Here is a 17,302-nt window from a genome sequence, read left to right on the forward strand (position 1 = left end):
GCCTCCACAAACTTCTTTGCATCCTTGTATAAAGTGGGCCAGTAGAAGCCACTCATCAATACTTTTGCTGCAGTTATCTCACCTGCAAAATGTCCACCATATGCAGAACCATGACAATGCCACAACACATCCTTCTATTCTTCCTCTAGAATACACCGTCGGATCACACTATCTGAACATCTATAGAAAAGATATGGCTCATCCCAAATATACCTCTTAACATCATGCAGAAATTTCTTCCTCTGTTGCCATGTTAAATCCTTAGGCATCAATCCAGCAGCTTTATTATTGGCAAAATCAGCAAACCATGGTGGGGTACTGATAGATAAGACTTTATCCCCAACCATCTCTGTTACAGCACATATTGCCAAAACATGTTCATCAGGAAACTCTTCTCTGATAACTACTTCCGGTCCTTCTTGAAGCTCTTTTTCTGTAATCCTGGATAAGTGATCAGCCACCAAATTTTCAACTCCCTTTTTGTCTTTGATTTCTACCTCAAACTCTTGCAACAGTAACAACCAGCGGAGCAATCTGGGTTTAGCATCCTGCTTGCTTAACAAATACTTTAAAGCTGCATGGTCAGTGTAAACAATAACTTTTGATCCTAACAGATATGGCCTGAATTTGTCAAATGCATACACAATAGCCAGTAATTCTTTTTCTGCAGTAGCATAATTCTTTTGTGCATCATTTAAGATCTTACTGGCATAGTAAATGACATGCAACAATTTATTCACTCTTTGGCCCAATACCACTCCTACGACATAGTCACTGGCATCACACATTAATTCAAATGGTAATGAAAAATCAGGTGCCATCATGATAGGTGCAGTGGTCAACTTTTCTTTTAAAACATGAAATGCATGCAAACATTCATCATCAAACAGGAATTCTTGGTCCTTAACTAATAACTTGCATAAGGGCTTAGCAATTTTTGAAAAATCTTTTATGAACCGCCTATAAAATCCTGCATGACCAAGAAAACTCCTCACACCCTTAACATTTACAGGTGGAGGAAGTTTCTCTATCACAGAAATTTTTGCCCTGTCCACCTCAATTCCATTCCTAGACACCTTGTGTCCAAGAACTATACCTTCTGTCACCATAAAGTGACACTTCTTCCAGTTCAAAACCAAATTACAGTCTAGACATCTTTTCAAAACAGAATCTAAATTCCCTAGACATACATCAAAATCAGAACCAAATACAGAAAAATCATCCATAAAAATTTCAATGCATTCTTCTATCATATCAGAAAAAATGGAAAGCATGCACCTTTGAAATATGGCAGGAGCATTGCATAAACCGAAAGGCATCCTCCGGTATGCGAATATTCCATATGGACATGTAAAAGCAGTCTTCTCTTGATCCTCTGGTGCCACAGCTATCTGATTGTACCCTGAATAACCGTCCAAGAAGCAATAGAAAGCATGTCCTGCCAACCTCTCTAGCATCTGATCCAAGAAAGGAAGTGGAAAATGATCCTTCCTGGTTGCCTTATTCAGCCTCCGATAATCAATGCACATTCTCCAGCCAGTGATTGTCCTTGTGGGAATCAACTCATTGTTCTCATTTTTCACCACAGTCATCCCCCCTTTCTTGGGCACGGTCTGCACAGGACTCACCCAAGCACTGTCTGAAATTGGGTAAATCATCCCAGCATCAAGCAACTTCACCACCTCCTTTCTCACTACTTCCTTCATAGTGGGGTTGAGTCTCCTCTGTGGTTGCCTTACTGGTTTGACCTCTTCTTCCATCAATATTTTGTGAGTGCAAAAGGAAGGATTAATACCCTTAAGATCTAAAAACTGCCATCCAATAGCCATTTTATTCTTCTTGAGTACCTTAATCAACTTCCCTTCTTCCTCATCAGACAACATTGCATTAATGATTGCTGGATATGTTTGATCATCCCCAAGGAACACATACTTTAAATGTGAAGGTAATTCTTTAAGTTCTACCTTAGGTTCTCCTTTTGGAATGTCATCAATCTTCTTCTCAAGCTCTTCCACTTCTGGCTCTTCTTGGTAATCCTCTGTACCTGTCTCTTCTTCTGATCTTTGTTCCTCAACTGGGAATTCTTCTTTTTTATTCACTTCTTCCACAACCTCCTGTATCACATCCAATCTAAAACAATCCTCCACATCAACAGGATGCTTGATGGTTTCAAATACATCAATTGTGACTGTCTCCTCATCCACCCTTAGTAACAACTTTCCTTGTTCAACATCTATCAAAGATCTTGCAGTTGCTAAAAAGGGTCTTCCTAACAATAAAGGACTTTCTGTATCCTCTTCCTCCATGTCAAGAATCACAAAATCCACTGGAAAAATAAACCTGTCTACCTTGACCAAGACATCTTCAACCACACCTTCAGGCCTCTTGATAGATCTATCTGCAAGATGCAGAATAAGATTGGTCTCCTTCAAAGTGTTAATTCCCAAAGCTCTACATACTGTCAACGGCATCAAGTTTATACTGGCTCCCAAATCACACAATGCCTTTCCCACCTCCACATCTCCTATAGCAATAGAGATACTGAAGCTTCCTAGATCTTTCATTTTTGTTGGAAGCTTCTTCTGGATTAGGGCACTACACTCTGCTGTTAGGGCCACTGTCTCACCATCAGTTAATTTCCTCTTCTTAGTAAGAAGATCCTTCATTAATTTTGCATAGTGAGGCATATTTTCCAGTGCTTCAGAAAATGATATGTTAATTTGTAAATTTTTGAAGATATCCAGAAATCTTGCATAGTGCTGTTTCTGAATCTCTTGCTTCAACCTCTGAGGGTAGGGAACTTTAGCATAGGGAGATAAACTAACTGGTTGTTCTTTCTTGTCAGCCATCTTCTTCTTTTCCCACTTCATCATCTTTTGTGGGGAAGCATTTTTACCAACTTCTACCTCTCCTTCATTCTTATTGTCCTTCCCTTCCTCTTCTTTGTCAACTCCAACTATAACATCTCTAACAACTACTTCCTTCTCACTTTTCTCATTTCTCATTTTCTCTCCTTCATCATCAGAGACTACATCTTCAACCACAACCTCTTCTTCATTCTTTTTATTTTCCACCTTCTTTTTCCCTGGTTGAAGTACCAACCCACTTCTTGTCATAATTGCTTTACAGTGCTCCTTAGGATTCACCAGTGTATCACTTGGAAATTTCCCTTGTGGTCTCTCTGATATCTGTCTTGATAATTGACCAATCTGGGTATCCAAATTTCTGATTGATGCTTCCTGATTTCTGAAAGAAGTTCTGGTCTCCTGCATGAATGCAGTTGTCTCTTCCCTGAATGAAGTAGAACCCTGAATATAATCCTGAGTTATCTTAGATAACTGAGCAAACGCTTTCTCCCATGCAGCAGGATCACTTGACTGCTCCTTCATATGTGGTGGTGGAGGATGTAATGGTGGATTCAATTGATGGTTGGAACTATAGCTGAATCCTGGGTGTTGATTCTTGTTTTTCCATGGTGGCATATAAACATTCTTTCCCTGATTGTTGTAGTTCATTTGATTATTCTGATCATACCACACTCCATTCACCTCTGCTTGTTCTGATGATCCCCCATAATCACACTCCTCTGTCACATGGCCCTTGCCACAGATAGCACATACACTCTTTGTTTCCACAGAAGCTACCTTTTGTGAAGAGAGTTGCTTAATAAGGGTATCTAATTGTTGCTGCTGTTGTCTCTGTGTCTGCATCAGTTGATCATTCCTTGCCAACAGAGCATCATACCCATCCAACCTGATAATTCCTGTCCTTCTGTCAGCCACTGGAGCATTATCAAATTCTTGAGATGCTAATGACTCAAAGATATCCAAGGCTTCTTGAGGGGTCTTGGTAGTCAATGATCCACCAGCAGTGGCATGCACCAAGGTTCTAGTGTTAGTGGTTATTCCTTGCAGGAAGATTGCTGCTTGTTGCCATGCCTCAATTCCATGCTGTGGACAACACTCCCAATTGGAGGAATCACTGCAGGAGTCATGTACTCCGCACTGGTTCCAGCAAACTGATCCTTCTGCACCAAATGTATCAAAGCAGGCTTCAATTCAAAGTTGTTGGGCTCCACTGTTGGGCGCACAACACTCCCAATTGGAGGAATCACTGCAGGAGTCATGTACTCTCCCAGTGTCCTCTGTGGTGGTGGTGGTCTGTGATTCTCTGCCATTATATCTTCCTGATTAACCGTACTTGATTCACCAATTTCTTGCAACTGTCTCCTTTGCCTGGCTGCCCTTTTTTGCTTCCTCAATGTCCTTTCTAATTCTGGATCATACAACAACAAATTTGGATCAAGTGTACCTCGCATATACCAGAATCAAAATTGACCAGAAACTTAACATAAACTAAAATACTGAAAATAAAAGGATTCAATCTCATAATTCTATAGTATCAGTTAGTGTTGAAAAACAAATTCCCCGGCAACGGCGCCAAAAACTTGTTGGACGTTTAGCAAGTGCACTAGTCGTACAAGTAATAAAATGATGAGTAAAGATCGTTCCCACGAGGAATTGTGTTCAAACACCAATATACCATAGAAAACTAATTTGAATCAAATAAGAGTTTGTAAAAATCATGAATAATTTGTCACCAGAAAATTGATTGTAAGTAATTTGACACAAAGTAAATATGGATTAGGAATTAATAAAAACAACAAGTAGTCAGAAAACAACTTTCCTCCATGATAACCCATATAAAAATTGATCATATGATGAATTCCTTTCCATGTGATGTTAATCAACCTTTTACTTATCATCAAGATGTAATCCCTTACTACCCTGATAGATACATTAATCAGAAACCCCAATCCCTTGGTGATCCCTTTCTTAATACATGCATTAATTACTAAGGTCTTAAGATCACATCAGAATCCTAGCATCAATCCCTTGACTACTAGAATTCTGATGTTGAGATTATCAAATACAGAAGTCATATAAACATCCCTGTTCTATATTACTTCTTTGATAGAAATAATTAACTCAGAAAATCTCAAATCAACACATGAAAAATACTTCATCATATTAATCAAATCAACATAATATTATCATGGAGTTCCATTGCATTCAGACTACAAAGACTCTACTCAGACATGACTAAGGAATAAATAAGAGAAGAAGAAACAAACTTCATTTCCATGTTGAAAGTCTTCAATCTCCAAACTATTACAAGGAAATCCTAATACAAAAACTAAGAGAATTTAGAGAGAAGTCAGACTAAATTTAAGAGAGAGAGAGAGAGAGAGAGTTCAGATCCCCCAGATTCTGATCTAAGTGTCAAGGCTTTGCCTTATATAGTGTTACAATTAAAAACAGAAAACTGATGTGGGCGCTAAAACGTCCATAAGTGGCCGTTTTAGCGTCCATGCTTTACGTATGCTCAACTGCTTTTAACTGATTTCAACGCTAAAACGTTAAGGAATGACCGTTTTAGCGTCCAAAGTTGGTGAATGCTCAACTAACTTTAACTGACTCCAACGCTAAAACGTTTGATTTGGACGTTTTAGCGGTGAAGACCAGAATCTTTTTCCACTTTAGGGCAATAAAATTCGGTAGGTGGCTGGTATAGTTCCCTATCCACAATTCTGCTATTTAGTGGAATAATTTTCCTAGAATATAGGAAGGCCGTTTTAGCGCCCAAGACCAGCAATTTTCCATCTTCTTAGTGTAGCAGCGCGCTAAAACGCTATGTGTGGACGTTTTAGCGCTCATCACCAGCAAGTTTTGGCCTCTTCCTGTAACAGGGCGCTAAAACGCTCAATGTGGACGTTTTAGCGCTCAACACTTAGGCAATTTTTCTCCTCTTGAGCTCCAGAATCTTCTTCCTTCTCCAGTTGTCTTTCAAGCTTGCTTTTCCTACAAGAATCATACAAATTTCCAATAAAGCTCTTGAACTTGTAATTGAGGACATCTTAGGACATTAACCTTGTTTTTCATCATTTAATCACACAATTTGATCCTAATTCCTGCTAAAAACCATGATGAACTAAGGGTTCATCAATGGGGGATTGAAAATAAGGTGTTTTCCGTGTCTGTTGATAATGCTGCGTATAATGATGTTTGCATAAGAAATATCAAGAGCACATTGTCAAGAAGCAACAATTTAGTCCTTAATGGAAACATATTTCATGTTAGATGTTGCGCTCATATTCTGAATTTATTAGTGCAACATGGCCTTAGTCATATCAAAGATATAATCGAGAATGTTCGTGAAAGTGTTAAATTTGTCAATCAATCTGACTTGAGGTTGAAGAATTTTTGTGATATTGTTAAGCAGATGGGGGTAAAAGAAAGAAAGTTAGTTATTGATTGTCCTACTAGATGGAACTCAACTTGTGAAATGTTATCTACTGCTTTAATATTCAAAGATGTATTTCCGGAATACAAGGAAAGGGAACCATATTATAATTACCTGCCATCTGCAGAAGAATGGAGCAAAGTTGATAAGGTCTGTAATCTTTTGGAGGTTTTTAGTCATGTTACTAATGTCATATCAGGTAGTGACTATCCCACTGCCAATTTATATCTCCCTGAAGTTTATAGGGTTAAAGAAGTAATTGATGCTGCAATTGAAGATAATGATGATTTTATGAGATCAATGGCAAGGCCAATGAAAGTAAAATTTGACAAGTATTGGGGGGAGTGCAACCTACTGATGGCGATTGCTAGTGTTCTTGACCCAAGGTGCAAACTGCATGTGGTAAATATTTGCTTCCCAATTATATACAAATCAGAAGTTGAGGCAAAAGAAAATGTTGAAAAAGTGAAGCAAGCTTTAGAAGATTTGTATAATGAGTATTGTGCTTTAGGTTTGCAAGAGCCAGTCTCTAATAGTGAGCTAGAAACTAGTGTGAACCAATCATCCTTGTCTTCCACTCTCCCACCTCAAGGTCCTAAATCTGGATTTTCTAAAATCATGAGCATTGTGCGTGAAAAAGAAATTGTTCCCCCAGTAAAATCAGAGTTAAAAAGTTATCTTGAAGAAGGGATTTATATTTGTGATGAAAAATTTCACATTTCCTTTAATGCCTTGGAATGGTGGAAGACCAACAGCTTGAAATACAGAATTTTATCAAAGATGGCAAGAGATATATTAGCTGTTCCAATTTCTACAGTAGCATCTGAGTCCACATTTAGTGCTGGTGGAAGAGTAATTGATGCCTATCGTGCTAGTTTAAGCGAAGAGACTATTCAAGCATTAGTTTGTGGCGGAGATTGGCTACGAAACAAGTATGATTTGAAGAAAAAAAAATAAAAAGTATAAATAGAATTCTTGTTATTATGTACTTAATTATTATTTTTTCTCATATATTGCTTCTGCTTGTTTGAATTAATAGTTGGTTCCCTTCTTATTTTTGTATGGCTAGGTTGATGGACCTGTGTTGCCTCTGTTTCATTGCTTTAAAGGGTTTACAGGTAGATGTAAATTTCTACACTTTTTTGTCATGTAATTTTTGTCATGTAATGTTACATGCTGATTGCTGATGCAACTTAATATTGTGGAGTAATTGGTACCTTGTTGTTGCTGGTTTATGAAGTTATTGATGAAGCATCTTTCAATAATACTTTCTTTTCCCTTGTCTTGATTGAGTTATTAATGGTAGAATTGTAATTTCCCTTATATTTTCCTTTGCCATGTATGTGATAACAAGGAAGCACAATAGTGAGAAATGGCTGATGTGACAAATTGTAGATCATTGGATGAAGCATGAATCTGATGGACACCAAGCAAGCTTTTGAACTTTTAGTTTTTCAGTTTTTAGTTTTTCCAAGTTTTTAGAAGGCACATGCACGGACGTGTTTCTTGGAGGAATCCAAGATTTAGCCGAATTGAACCTTCAAGTTCTGTAATTCTTAATCTTGCTGAACAATTTCACTTTAAGAATATGATCGGTATCTCTTAACCTTTTTACATTTAAACTTGGGTATGCAATGACAATATTTCAGGAGTTGTTTAATATTTAATTTGTATTTGTAAGTGATCCACTAGATATGTGTTGTAAAAGCAGGGAAACTGGAGATAACATTTTGTTGTTGCATAACCATGTGCCAGGTTGCAGATTTGTGCTGCTCCTTTGCTCTATCAAATTGGAACTACTCTATTTATGTTTCTATGCTTCGTTGTTTTTTCTCAACAACTCCCCAATTGGGGGTCCACAAAATTTGATATATTTATTTTATATCTATTTATGTTGATGGATATATCTATTTTTGTTGATGGATTCAAGATTTATATATATTTATTTTATGAGCTTGGGGGTCCACAAAATTTGATATATTTATGGTTTACGATTCTCAATTATTACTTTACAATCTATGTCCAGAAAAATAACTCAATCACTCCTTGGTAGGCCTACAAGGCCTATAGGCCATAGTAGGCCTTTTATTTTTTAAAGATAGAGCAGGCTTGGCCTATAAACGAAGCCTTTAATAGGCTGATAGGCCAGATAGGCTTAACTTTTTTTTACATAGGCTTAGGCCAGAAAAGTCAAAGCCCGGCCCAGCCCAGCCCATTTACACCCCTAATTACACCTGCTAAGGTCCCAATTTCCATCCATTCCCACATAACTGCATACCTTTAAGTTTACTTGGTCTTCTGGAATATCATTTGTAGCCAACTCTAAAAGATTTTGATTAAGAGGGAGCCATCTATCGTTCCAAAAATTGACTTGTTTACCGTCCCCAATCTCCCAGCTTGAGAACTTTTGCATCTTCTTCCAGATTTTGCACATATTGACCCAAAGATGGAGTCCCGAGGCTTATAGGAAAAAATCTCATACCTATCCAATCCATGAGCATACTTTCCAAGAAGCACCTTCACCCACAACGCCTCAGGCCCCTGCTGGATTTGCCAAATAATTTTTGCAAGAAAAGCATCATTCATAGTGGATAGACATTTAAGCCCAAGTCCCCCAGATTCTTTTGGACGGGTTAGGACGTCCCAATTTATGATATAACAAGCCTTTTTATTATCATTCACCCCCCCCCCCCATATGAACCTTCTTTGAAGTCGTTCTACTTCTTCACAAATTGCCTTAGGAATTCTCCCACTCTGCAAGTGAAAATAAGGAATTGATGATATTACTGATTGGGCTAGTTGCCTTAGGATTGCCAGTTGCTGAGTCTCTCGGCTACCTTTGCAATAATATTTCCATAGTTGTCTCTTGTCACCCTCTCATGCGACATCCAAGCTGCAAGATATCTTCCAAGGTTATGAACTCTCTTAAACCCACTTTAGTCTTCTATCTCTTTTGTTGTTTCCCCCAAAGTGTTTTTGGAGAAATAAATATTGGTCTTTTGAAAGCTGACCTATAGCCCCGACATTTCTTCAAATAACTGCAAACATTTTTTAATTGTTTGCATCTGGTCACAACTTGCCTCTGCAAAAAGCATTAAGTCATCTGCAAAAATTAAATGGGAGACTTTTGGACCATTTTTACCTGCCTTGATAGGATTCCATAACCCACCATTAACTACTGTATTTGTAACACCCCGTATATATCCGCTAATGTTATCATAATATCGTATTAAGCTGCGCTTAATTAAAATGCGAAATTACTTTTTCTTTTCAATTATGATGCCATTAACATTACCAACTTGCTAATTAATCAATTAATAAAACATCGCATGTATGTAATTGCAATAAAACAGCTAACTGAAATACCTCATAATCATAGATAATATAAGTGTGGCTCTTGTCACGGAACTACAACAATGTAGATCGGACCATCTAACAGTTTATACAGCTCCAATCTAAAAAGTACTAACTGAGAGTGTCATGGACAATCCCCATGCTCACTCAAATAAGGCAACATGCCCAACATCAGTCTCAACAACAACATAATGATAAAAGGCATAAAACATAATCAACATCAATATCCAGTCATGCTAACAAATAAGCAGAAACAACATAATCAGCTAAGCTCCGGCCTCCTGAGGCATCAGTACCCATACTACCTGATCCTGAAATAAGCATTCCCCAAACGTGGGGTAAGATCTCTAATCTAGAAATCTCAGTAAGTCAGTGAGTCCTCAAGGATCTTCCACCCCAAGCTCACTTACATGTGCAATATAAGTTCAAAAATAGTTTATCATTTATCATTTCTAAAACAATGCAATGCAGCAGATAATCATGCCATGTGTGTCAATACTAATCTACTGGCCAGAGACAGTGCAGGTATACGTCTATCACCTACACACCGTGCAAGTACCACTTGCATTCACCTCGGTACACCGTCTTGTATGGCGCCACATACTCAGGCTTCCCGTCAAGATGAAACAACACATGCATATTAAAAGCCATTACATGTAAAGTTCAATCAACATGTCAAATATCCAAAAGCATGTACATAGCATGCATAAACCATACCCCCATGGGACATGGTGGAACCACAACATGGCTAAACCGAGGACACGAAAGCTTACCTTGCAAGCTAACTCCAAAAGCCAAGAGTCCACAGCTCAAAGTCCAAACACAGCAGATTCACAATCTGTTATGGACCAATACTATATCAATAATAATGCAACACAAGCATATAACTTAAAGACAACGTCTTTCCTTACGTTTTACGTCTTAAGGCTCCATACCAAGCCATAAGTCCTTAATCACTTAATTCTGACTTAGTTCATTAATTACAGAAGTTCAACTTCATCAATCTAGGGTCCACAAACCCCCAATAGCCTACTGTACACACAGCACAGCTACTGTTCTACGAAATCCCAGAATATCCGGATATTCCTCGGGACCATATCCGGATATGCAATATTCGGATATCTCACTGGACGTATCCGGATATCCAGAATCCCATATCCGGATACCTAGTATCCCGATACTCAAAACCCATATCCGGATATCACATATCCGGATATTCATCGGGCACATATCCGGATATTTAACGACAGAATGCAGAAAATGCATTTCGTGAAGATATCCTTCCAAGGTTCCATTTTTAACACTTACTTACGTTAAAGCATGCATCTTTATACTGATTAAGGTCCACACCCCAGTTGGTTACTTGATTAATCCTTTAAACATGCAAAGATCACACCTTTAGTCCATTAAAACACAAGCTCAAGGTAGGTACAACTCACCAAAGCTCAAAACAGAGGTTGGAGGTGCTCTTGGAGCTCAAAACCGGCTCCCAAACTCTGACTTGGAGGAGTGCACGAAAATGCACAACAAGGTGGTTCCTTTCTTCCCAAAATGACCACTTGGAGCTTCAACAACCAAGAACAAAACCTCTACACTCCAACCTACTAACTCAGCCCCCTCACAAGCTCAACACAGCCACCAACACTCAGAAAGAGACCAACAAAGCAGTCCCAAAGCTAACTCTCACCCTCGCCAAGTGTTTAGAAAGAAGGAACAAGCGTCAAAGGTGATAACTTGGCCAAGAAATGAAGGGAAGAGCAATGGAGCACTATTCTGGTCAGCCTCCACCAACAACTCACGCTGGAATTCTGTTTTCTAGGGCTATGTGCCCTTAAAAATGGGTATTTATAGCCCAAGCCACTTAAACACACAGTATTATCTTTAATTGCTACGCTTAGCATTTTAATCCCAAATATTGGATTCTGAAACTAGACATTTTTCTAAGAATTATCATATTTTTTCGTAATTTTCTGAGCACCTATCCGGTACGCGCTTTTCCAAGCCAGTACCGGTTTCTAGCACCAGTTCTCATTATCTGGACTTGAAACTCGTTTTACGAGTCCTACATATTATTCTAGTAATTATCATGCACTTATATTAATTTTCCGGGATACTTTTTTGGCACGCATTTATACCGACTAGCAGAACCGGTATCTGCACTTTTCTCCCGAAAAGCGACTTTCAGCATTCTTAATCACTTATTACGATTATTAAGCCTCATAAATAATTATTAGGGTCAATTATGGAATCATTTCCTATTTTCTCGTAATTTATTAATTAAATTCCTTAATTAACGGTGCGGGTTCTTACAGTATTAATGATATGGGACAATTTCTCCATACCAATAACAAACAGGTAAGGCGAGAGGGGGTCTCCCTGCCTGATTCCCTTGGATGGGGAAAAAGTTTCAGTTCTACCTCCATTCCAAAGCAAATTAATGGTCGGGGATGAGAATGAAATCAATGATTTTCACAGGGAGGTGCAGCTCCTGACAAGTATTCTTTAAAAATTGTCAATTAATCCTGTCATACGCCTTTTCTAGATCCACTTTAATTGCCATAAAAGATTTTTTTCCTTTCATCTTGTGCATATAATGAATGAGCTCCTGAACAGTTATTATGTTATCCTGGGTGTGTCTTTTTGGAACAAAACTCACTTGACAGGGTAAATAACCTCTTGCAAAATAGGTTTCAATCGGTTCACTAAAATTTTGCTAATCAATTTATACATGACTAATCAAAGAGATATTGGTCTAAACTGAGTAATATTGATATTATTTTATATTTTTATTTATTCTAATAACGATAATAGAATAAGATAAATTAAAAAAATTTGTAACTATATATAAAAAAACATAGTAAGTTAAGGGAAATTATCGAAAATAAATAAGTTACAAAATTGTTTTATAAAATAAAAAAATGAGTAACACTTTAAAAAAATTATGTCTTGAAAAATTCAATAGCTATAAAATAAATGTAACGATCTTTTATATATAAATATTATATATATGTAAAATTAAAAAGCACATCTAAATATTATTACAAATATATAAAATGAAATTAATTTAAATCATATAATTATTAAACAAAATTAAAATACGAGTCTCTTTATCAACTTGGTAAGGTTATATTATAAATGTATTTAGATTGATTCATTTTACATTTACATCAAAAACAAAATAATCATCTTTTTCTTTTTTGAGATGTATATAGTTTTCACAATTTTGACCCGACTGCGGTGAAGATTAAAAATATCCCCAAAGGTTGAACCTTGGTATTCAAATAACTATTTTTAACCACTTCAACTGACACAAATTGGGTGCAAAATAATTATCTAAACATTATTTTTTAAATGTTTTAACTATTAGATTTCTTTAGAGTGAATAGTTTGATTCAATGTTGTATTAAATATTATTTCCAAAAAAAAATGTTGCATTTAATATTTATCTATTAAATTTGAGATTCATAATAATAAATATAATTTAAATAATTGGTTCAAATGCCCTAATACGACAATAGTATAATTGTCATAGAATATTAGAATGTTTGCCACATTCAAGACGTGCTTCATGTTCTCACCCGTAAGAAAGGGATAATTAAGAATGAACTGCAGAACAAGGACTTGATATGAGTATTTCACATTATTTATCATGCAGATATGAGTATAGAAGATGAAAATAAAAAGGGAAAATGTCGTAAAAGAAAAAAAAAAAAAAAAAAACACTTATTGCATAAGCTAGCTATGTCTGTCCATCCTCGAATTTTTGCCGCAACACCCAGAATCCAAGCAAATCAATGCAACTTGATATAAATTAGGCAGTGATATAAATTACATATAAATTAGTAAAATCAACGGGGCAAGGACTGGACTTTAGTGCCAAAACTCAAAAACGGTGATAACACATGCATTCATCAAACTCCTTATTAAATTCAAAATTCACGTTATCACTAACACAAAATTCCAGAGGAACATATAATAAACAATTAAGTTATAGAAAATGTAAAAAAAAAAAAAAAAAAACTAGAACGTTCAAGTTCCCATTAAAAACAAATGAAACTAGATTGTGGTTGGTTTGTCCATGAAAATTGAACGGATAACCCTGTTTCAAAAAGAAACGGATCAATCACAAAAGCTTGCGACAATAAATATATATATATATATATATATATACACACGATAAAATCATTTCTGCAGCAGTTTTACGTACAGCAACGATAAGAGTATGATTATGATCCCTCACATCTAATATTTTCATCTTTTGTATGGTTACGATTCTCCACATTTAATGCTTTTATATATATATATATATATATATATATATATATATATATAACACAGAAACTAACTGTTAAAATTATCTCTCCAATTCCCATTGAGAAAAGTTACTACATCTGATTAAGCATGAAACTTGAAAGTAATTCAACAGAAGTTACTTTCAACTCAAACCTACAAAACTACAAATTAACAAGGACTATTACCATGAAGTTCAAGAAGTCAAAACAGAAAACCCTGTTGCATAGTAATGAACAATAAATCCACAAAATCTACTACCTTCAGAGGAAGGTCATAACACCAAACCAGAAAACAAAATCTGGAGCTGAGCAATGAAAGTAAAGCAAGCTCCATTCTGCGCAGTTCTCAGGTTGATTCAAAGCATGCAATCAGTTCTTGCAGGCAGCCTCCTGAAGAAATTCACTGGCACTGAAGGAAGCTTATGCCGAAACCTTGGATGTCTCAACACATAAATTCCAGTGAGAAGGGCCACAACTTGGAATGGAGTGACATAAAGAACAGAAGCAGCAACTAGACAGAAAATCACAAACAGTGCTGTGGCTCGTGGATCGCGCCAGCTGAGCAAAGATTGCAACCTTTCCCCTTGAGTGGCTAAGTCCCCAACCACAGTCTGTATCCTCCCAGCAATACTTCTAAGTCTATCATATCTCATCCTCACAATGTCAGAAGGCCGGGATGTCGGGAACGTATCGAATTCTTCATCGAGTTCATCAGGATGTGCAGAATCCGCATGAGAGAGACGTGTGTCCATGTGAGGAGGGTGCCTTGGCCTCCATCTATAGTGCCAGATTCCAATCAAGAATAGGTAAAGGAAAACTGTGGGTAAGATAAGCTCTGGATACATGACCAATATTATGAACAAGATATGGATCAGAACAGTTGTGATTGGATTTTTCCAATTGCAAATCTGATCAAACCATTTTCCTACAGCAATCAATCCACTCAAAACTCCCATAATCCTGAAAAAGTTGGCTTTGCTTCTTCTCATACTCCACATGTGGGAACCCACATCCAGCATATATTCCACTACCTCCTTTCTCAGCGGCGGCTCAGCGCGACTCAGTCTTACTGAAACAATCTGAGTAGCTTGATGCCTTAAACTGTCAAGCTGGATAACAGTCAATGGGTTTATATAGTGCATCTTTGGCAACAAAGGTAGTGTATACATGTGCATCATATTGAGCAAAGAAGAACAAGCGAACCTCACAGCCAAGTGAATTTCACCCATTTTCTTCACTCCATTTGGGTGAAGAACAAGAAGTGGATAGGAATGTGTATAGACTCGATCAGTCTCAAGGGTGGAAAGTCGTATCCGTACCTTTCCAATCCTTGAATCTTTTGTTCCTCCAGCCTTGTCACCACCGTGCAAATGACAGTTATCAAACACACCAATTGTAATGACAGTGCAAGGATCAAAAACTTCCCAAGTATATTGCTCATTCCATTTTGGTGCAAAGCTATCAATGATTGTCCTAGTCCGAATCCACTTCTGCCCATATTTTGCTACACAATAAGCATCTGTAGTTCCCTTCCCATCTTTTGTTTTCATGGGCATCAAACCCTGAGCATTCAATATCCCCAGTTCAAGAACACCAATACTGGACTTCCACAGCTGTTTCGCAGTTGGACGAAGATCACTGCTGTAGTGGGTTGATTCATCCAAAACATGATAACCACCTTCTAGACAAATCCTCATGTGAATCCTGCTTGCAAATTTGATTTCCTTCTTCTTTTCCCCTTCTACCACAATATGTCTTTCCAGATTAAACCACCTAGTATTCACAGGTTTGTGATCTAGTCTCCTGTCCACATACTGCAAAGGAATTGCACACCTCCCCAATACTTCATCTTTGTTGGGGGCAACTCTGTCTTCCACACTCAAAATTAGGTGCTCCTCAAACGGTTCTGCTGCCACAAACATCAAATCCTCATTCCACATTGGATTGATACTCCTGCTCTGAGAGGCTCTAGTCCTCAAGGCCTGGTTTCCCAGAATAGCCTTCACAAAAACCTCTGGATATCTACCCTTATCAGTTGGTTGCAAGTCTTGTGCCTCTATCACATTAACCCTCAAATACCAAAGCTTAGGAGACAGATACACTTTCGATCTAATGTTCGCAAGAGCATCAGTCCCACTAACTGTTGCAGCATCCGAGTGCCAAGCTTCAGGAAATGCTTCATCAGCCTGTGTACCCATCCAAACAGCCAGCATTAGCTCTCCTTTTGTCTTATCACCCTTTCTATCCTCCAGTCTGTACCATTGCGGCGCCAGAGGGCTATCTGGTGGCACCCTTTTCGGGATCTCATTCAGGTCAAAAAAGATCCTACCAATGAAGTCATCCTTCACAACATCCTTATCCTTCACAGTAACCTCCAGAAGTGAAGCCTGAAGCCGATCCTTCGAGAAAGCAAAAACCTGGTTCCATTCAGGATTGGTTTTCTTCTCAAAGTGCCGCGTAGTGCCTTTGTAGTTCCCAAGCTTGACTTCCACATAAGGATCACAACTGCCAGTGACATCCTTTGAAGGCAAGTCCTTAGCCTTGACAACCCTCACATAAAGGTATTGCATTTGCTCAACAAGATCATAAGTGCTGGTGAGTTTATCACCAGAGACCTTTCCCCCACCAAGGTGGGGTTTGGTCTCCTTCAAAAGAAAATCTTCAGGTGGAGGCCTCTGCATCTTCTTTGTTCAAAGAATGAGAAACCCAATTCAAAATAATCGAAGCTAGTGTTGAACAACTTTGATTAAATTCAACCGTTCCCAGAAGCCTAAAAAGCAGGAAAACAAAAACAAGAAAAAACAAAAAACACAGTCAAATAGCCGTTACATGCTAGCAAATCGAGGAACCTGAAAATTCGGGAAAATTTAAAAGACACAAACAACAGAAGATTACATAAGAGGTAAAACGTAAACAAGAGCTTAAACTCAAAAAAATGGCCATTAGTAATAAAAGCTAAAACATAAACAGCAATGGCAAACCTAGATCTCTGATTTCACAAAGAGTTGGAAGGCTTAAACTTACTAAATAAACCAAGAGCTTTCTTTGAAACCGTTAGATCCGATTGTTTTACCCTGTAAGCACAACAAAAATCAGCCAAAAAATGAAAAGAAAAACAAAAAAAACATTTACAATGTACGTGTGGTTGGTGACAGCAAATGCAGAACAAGATGAAAAAGTTAACATTTCCAAGTTTTGTACTTTCGGCATTCTGAGACACCCATGTGAAAATACAAGCACTACCTTAACCAGTGTTCACTGTTTGACGCCACACACATGAGTAAACAGAAACATCACCAACAGAACACCTATGTTATTCTCATTTTTTAAGACTTTCCCACAATTTTTTTCTT

The 17,302-nt window shown here is 37.5% G+C and overlaps 2 protein-coding genes across 2 annotated transcripts; one reads left to right on the forward strand and one right to left on the reverse strand.

Annotated features, from left to right (window-relative positions):
* The first annotated feature begins 6,282 nt into the window (after positions 1–6,282).
* Positions 6,283–7,260, forward strand: LOC133296786 (zinc finger BED domain-containing protein RICESLEEPER 1-like). The gene has a single exon (XM_061495843.1). The coding sequence runs from the start codon at positions 6,283–6,285 to the stop codon at positions 7,258–7,260; it is 978 nt and encodes a 325-aa protein (XP_061351827.1).
* A 6,772-nt stretch (positions 7,261–14,032) lies between these two features.
* On the reverse strand, positions 14,033–16,700 carry LOC133296785 (FT-interacting protein 3). Its single transcript, XM_061495842.1, has one exon. It carries the CDS (start codon positions 16,628–16,630, stop codon positions 14,306–14,308), a length of 2,325 nt encoding a protein of 774 aa, XP_061351826.1. The 5' UTR covers positions 16,631–16,700; the 3' UTR covers positions 14,033–14,305.
* Between the last annotated feature and the right edge of the window lie 602 nt (positions 16,701–17,302).

Source organism: Gastrolobium bilobum, unplaced genomic scaffold (genome assembly GCF_033153095.1).
Source record: "Gastrolobium bilobum isolate Gb01-03AN ecotype WA unplaced genomic scaffold, APGP_CSIRO_Gbil_v1 utg26535, whole genome shotgun sequence".
NCBI classification, from domain to species: Eukaryota; Viridiplantae; Streptophyta; class Magnoliopsida; order Fabales; family Fabaceae; genus Gastrolobium; species Gastrolobium bilobum.

Excerpts from the sequence above, each read along its gene's own strand:
- LOC133296786 (XM_061495843.1), top strand. The coding sequence starts at position 6,283 with ATGGGGGTAAAAGAAAGAAAGTTAGTTATTGATTGTCCTACTAGATGG.
- LOC133296785 (XM_061495842.1), bottom strand. The coding sequence starts at position 16,630 with ATGCAGAGGCCTCCACCTGAAGATTTTCTTTTGAAGGAGACCAAACCC.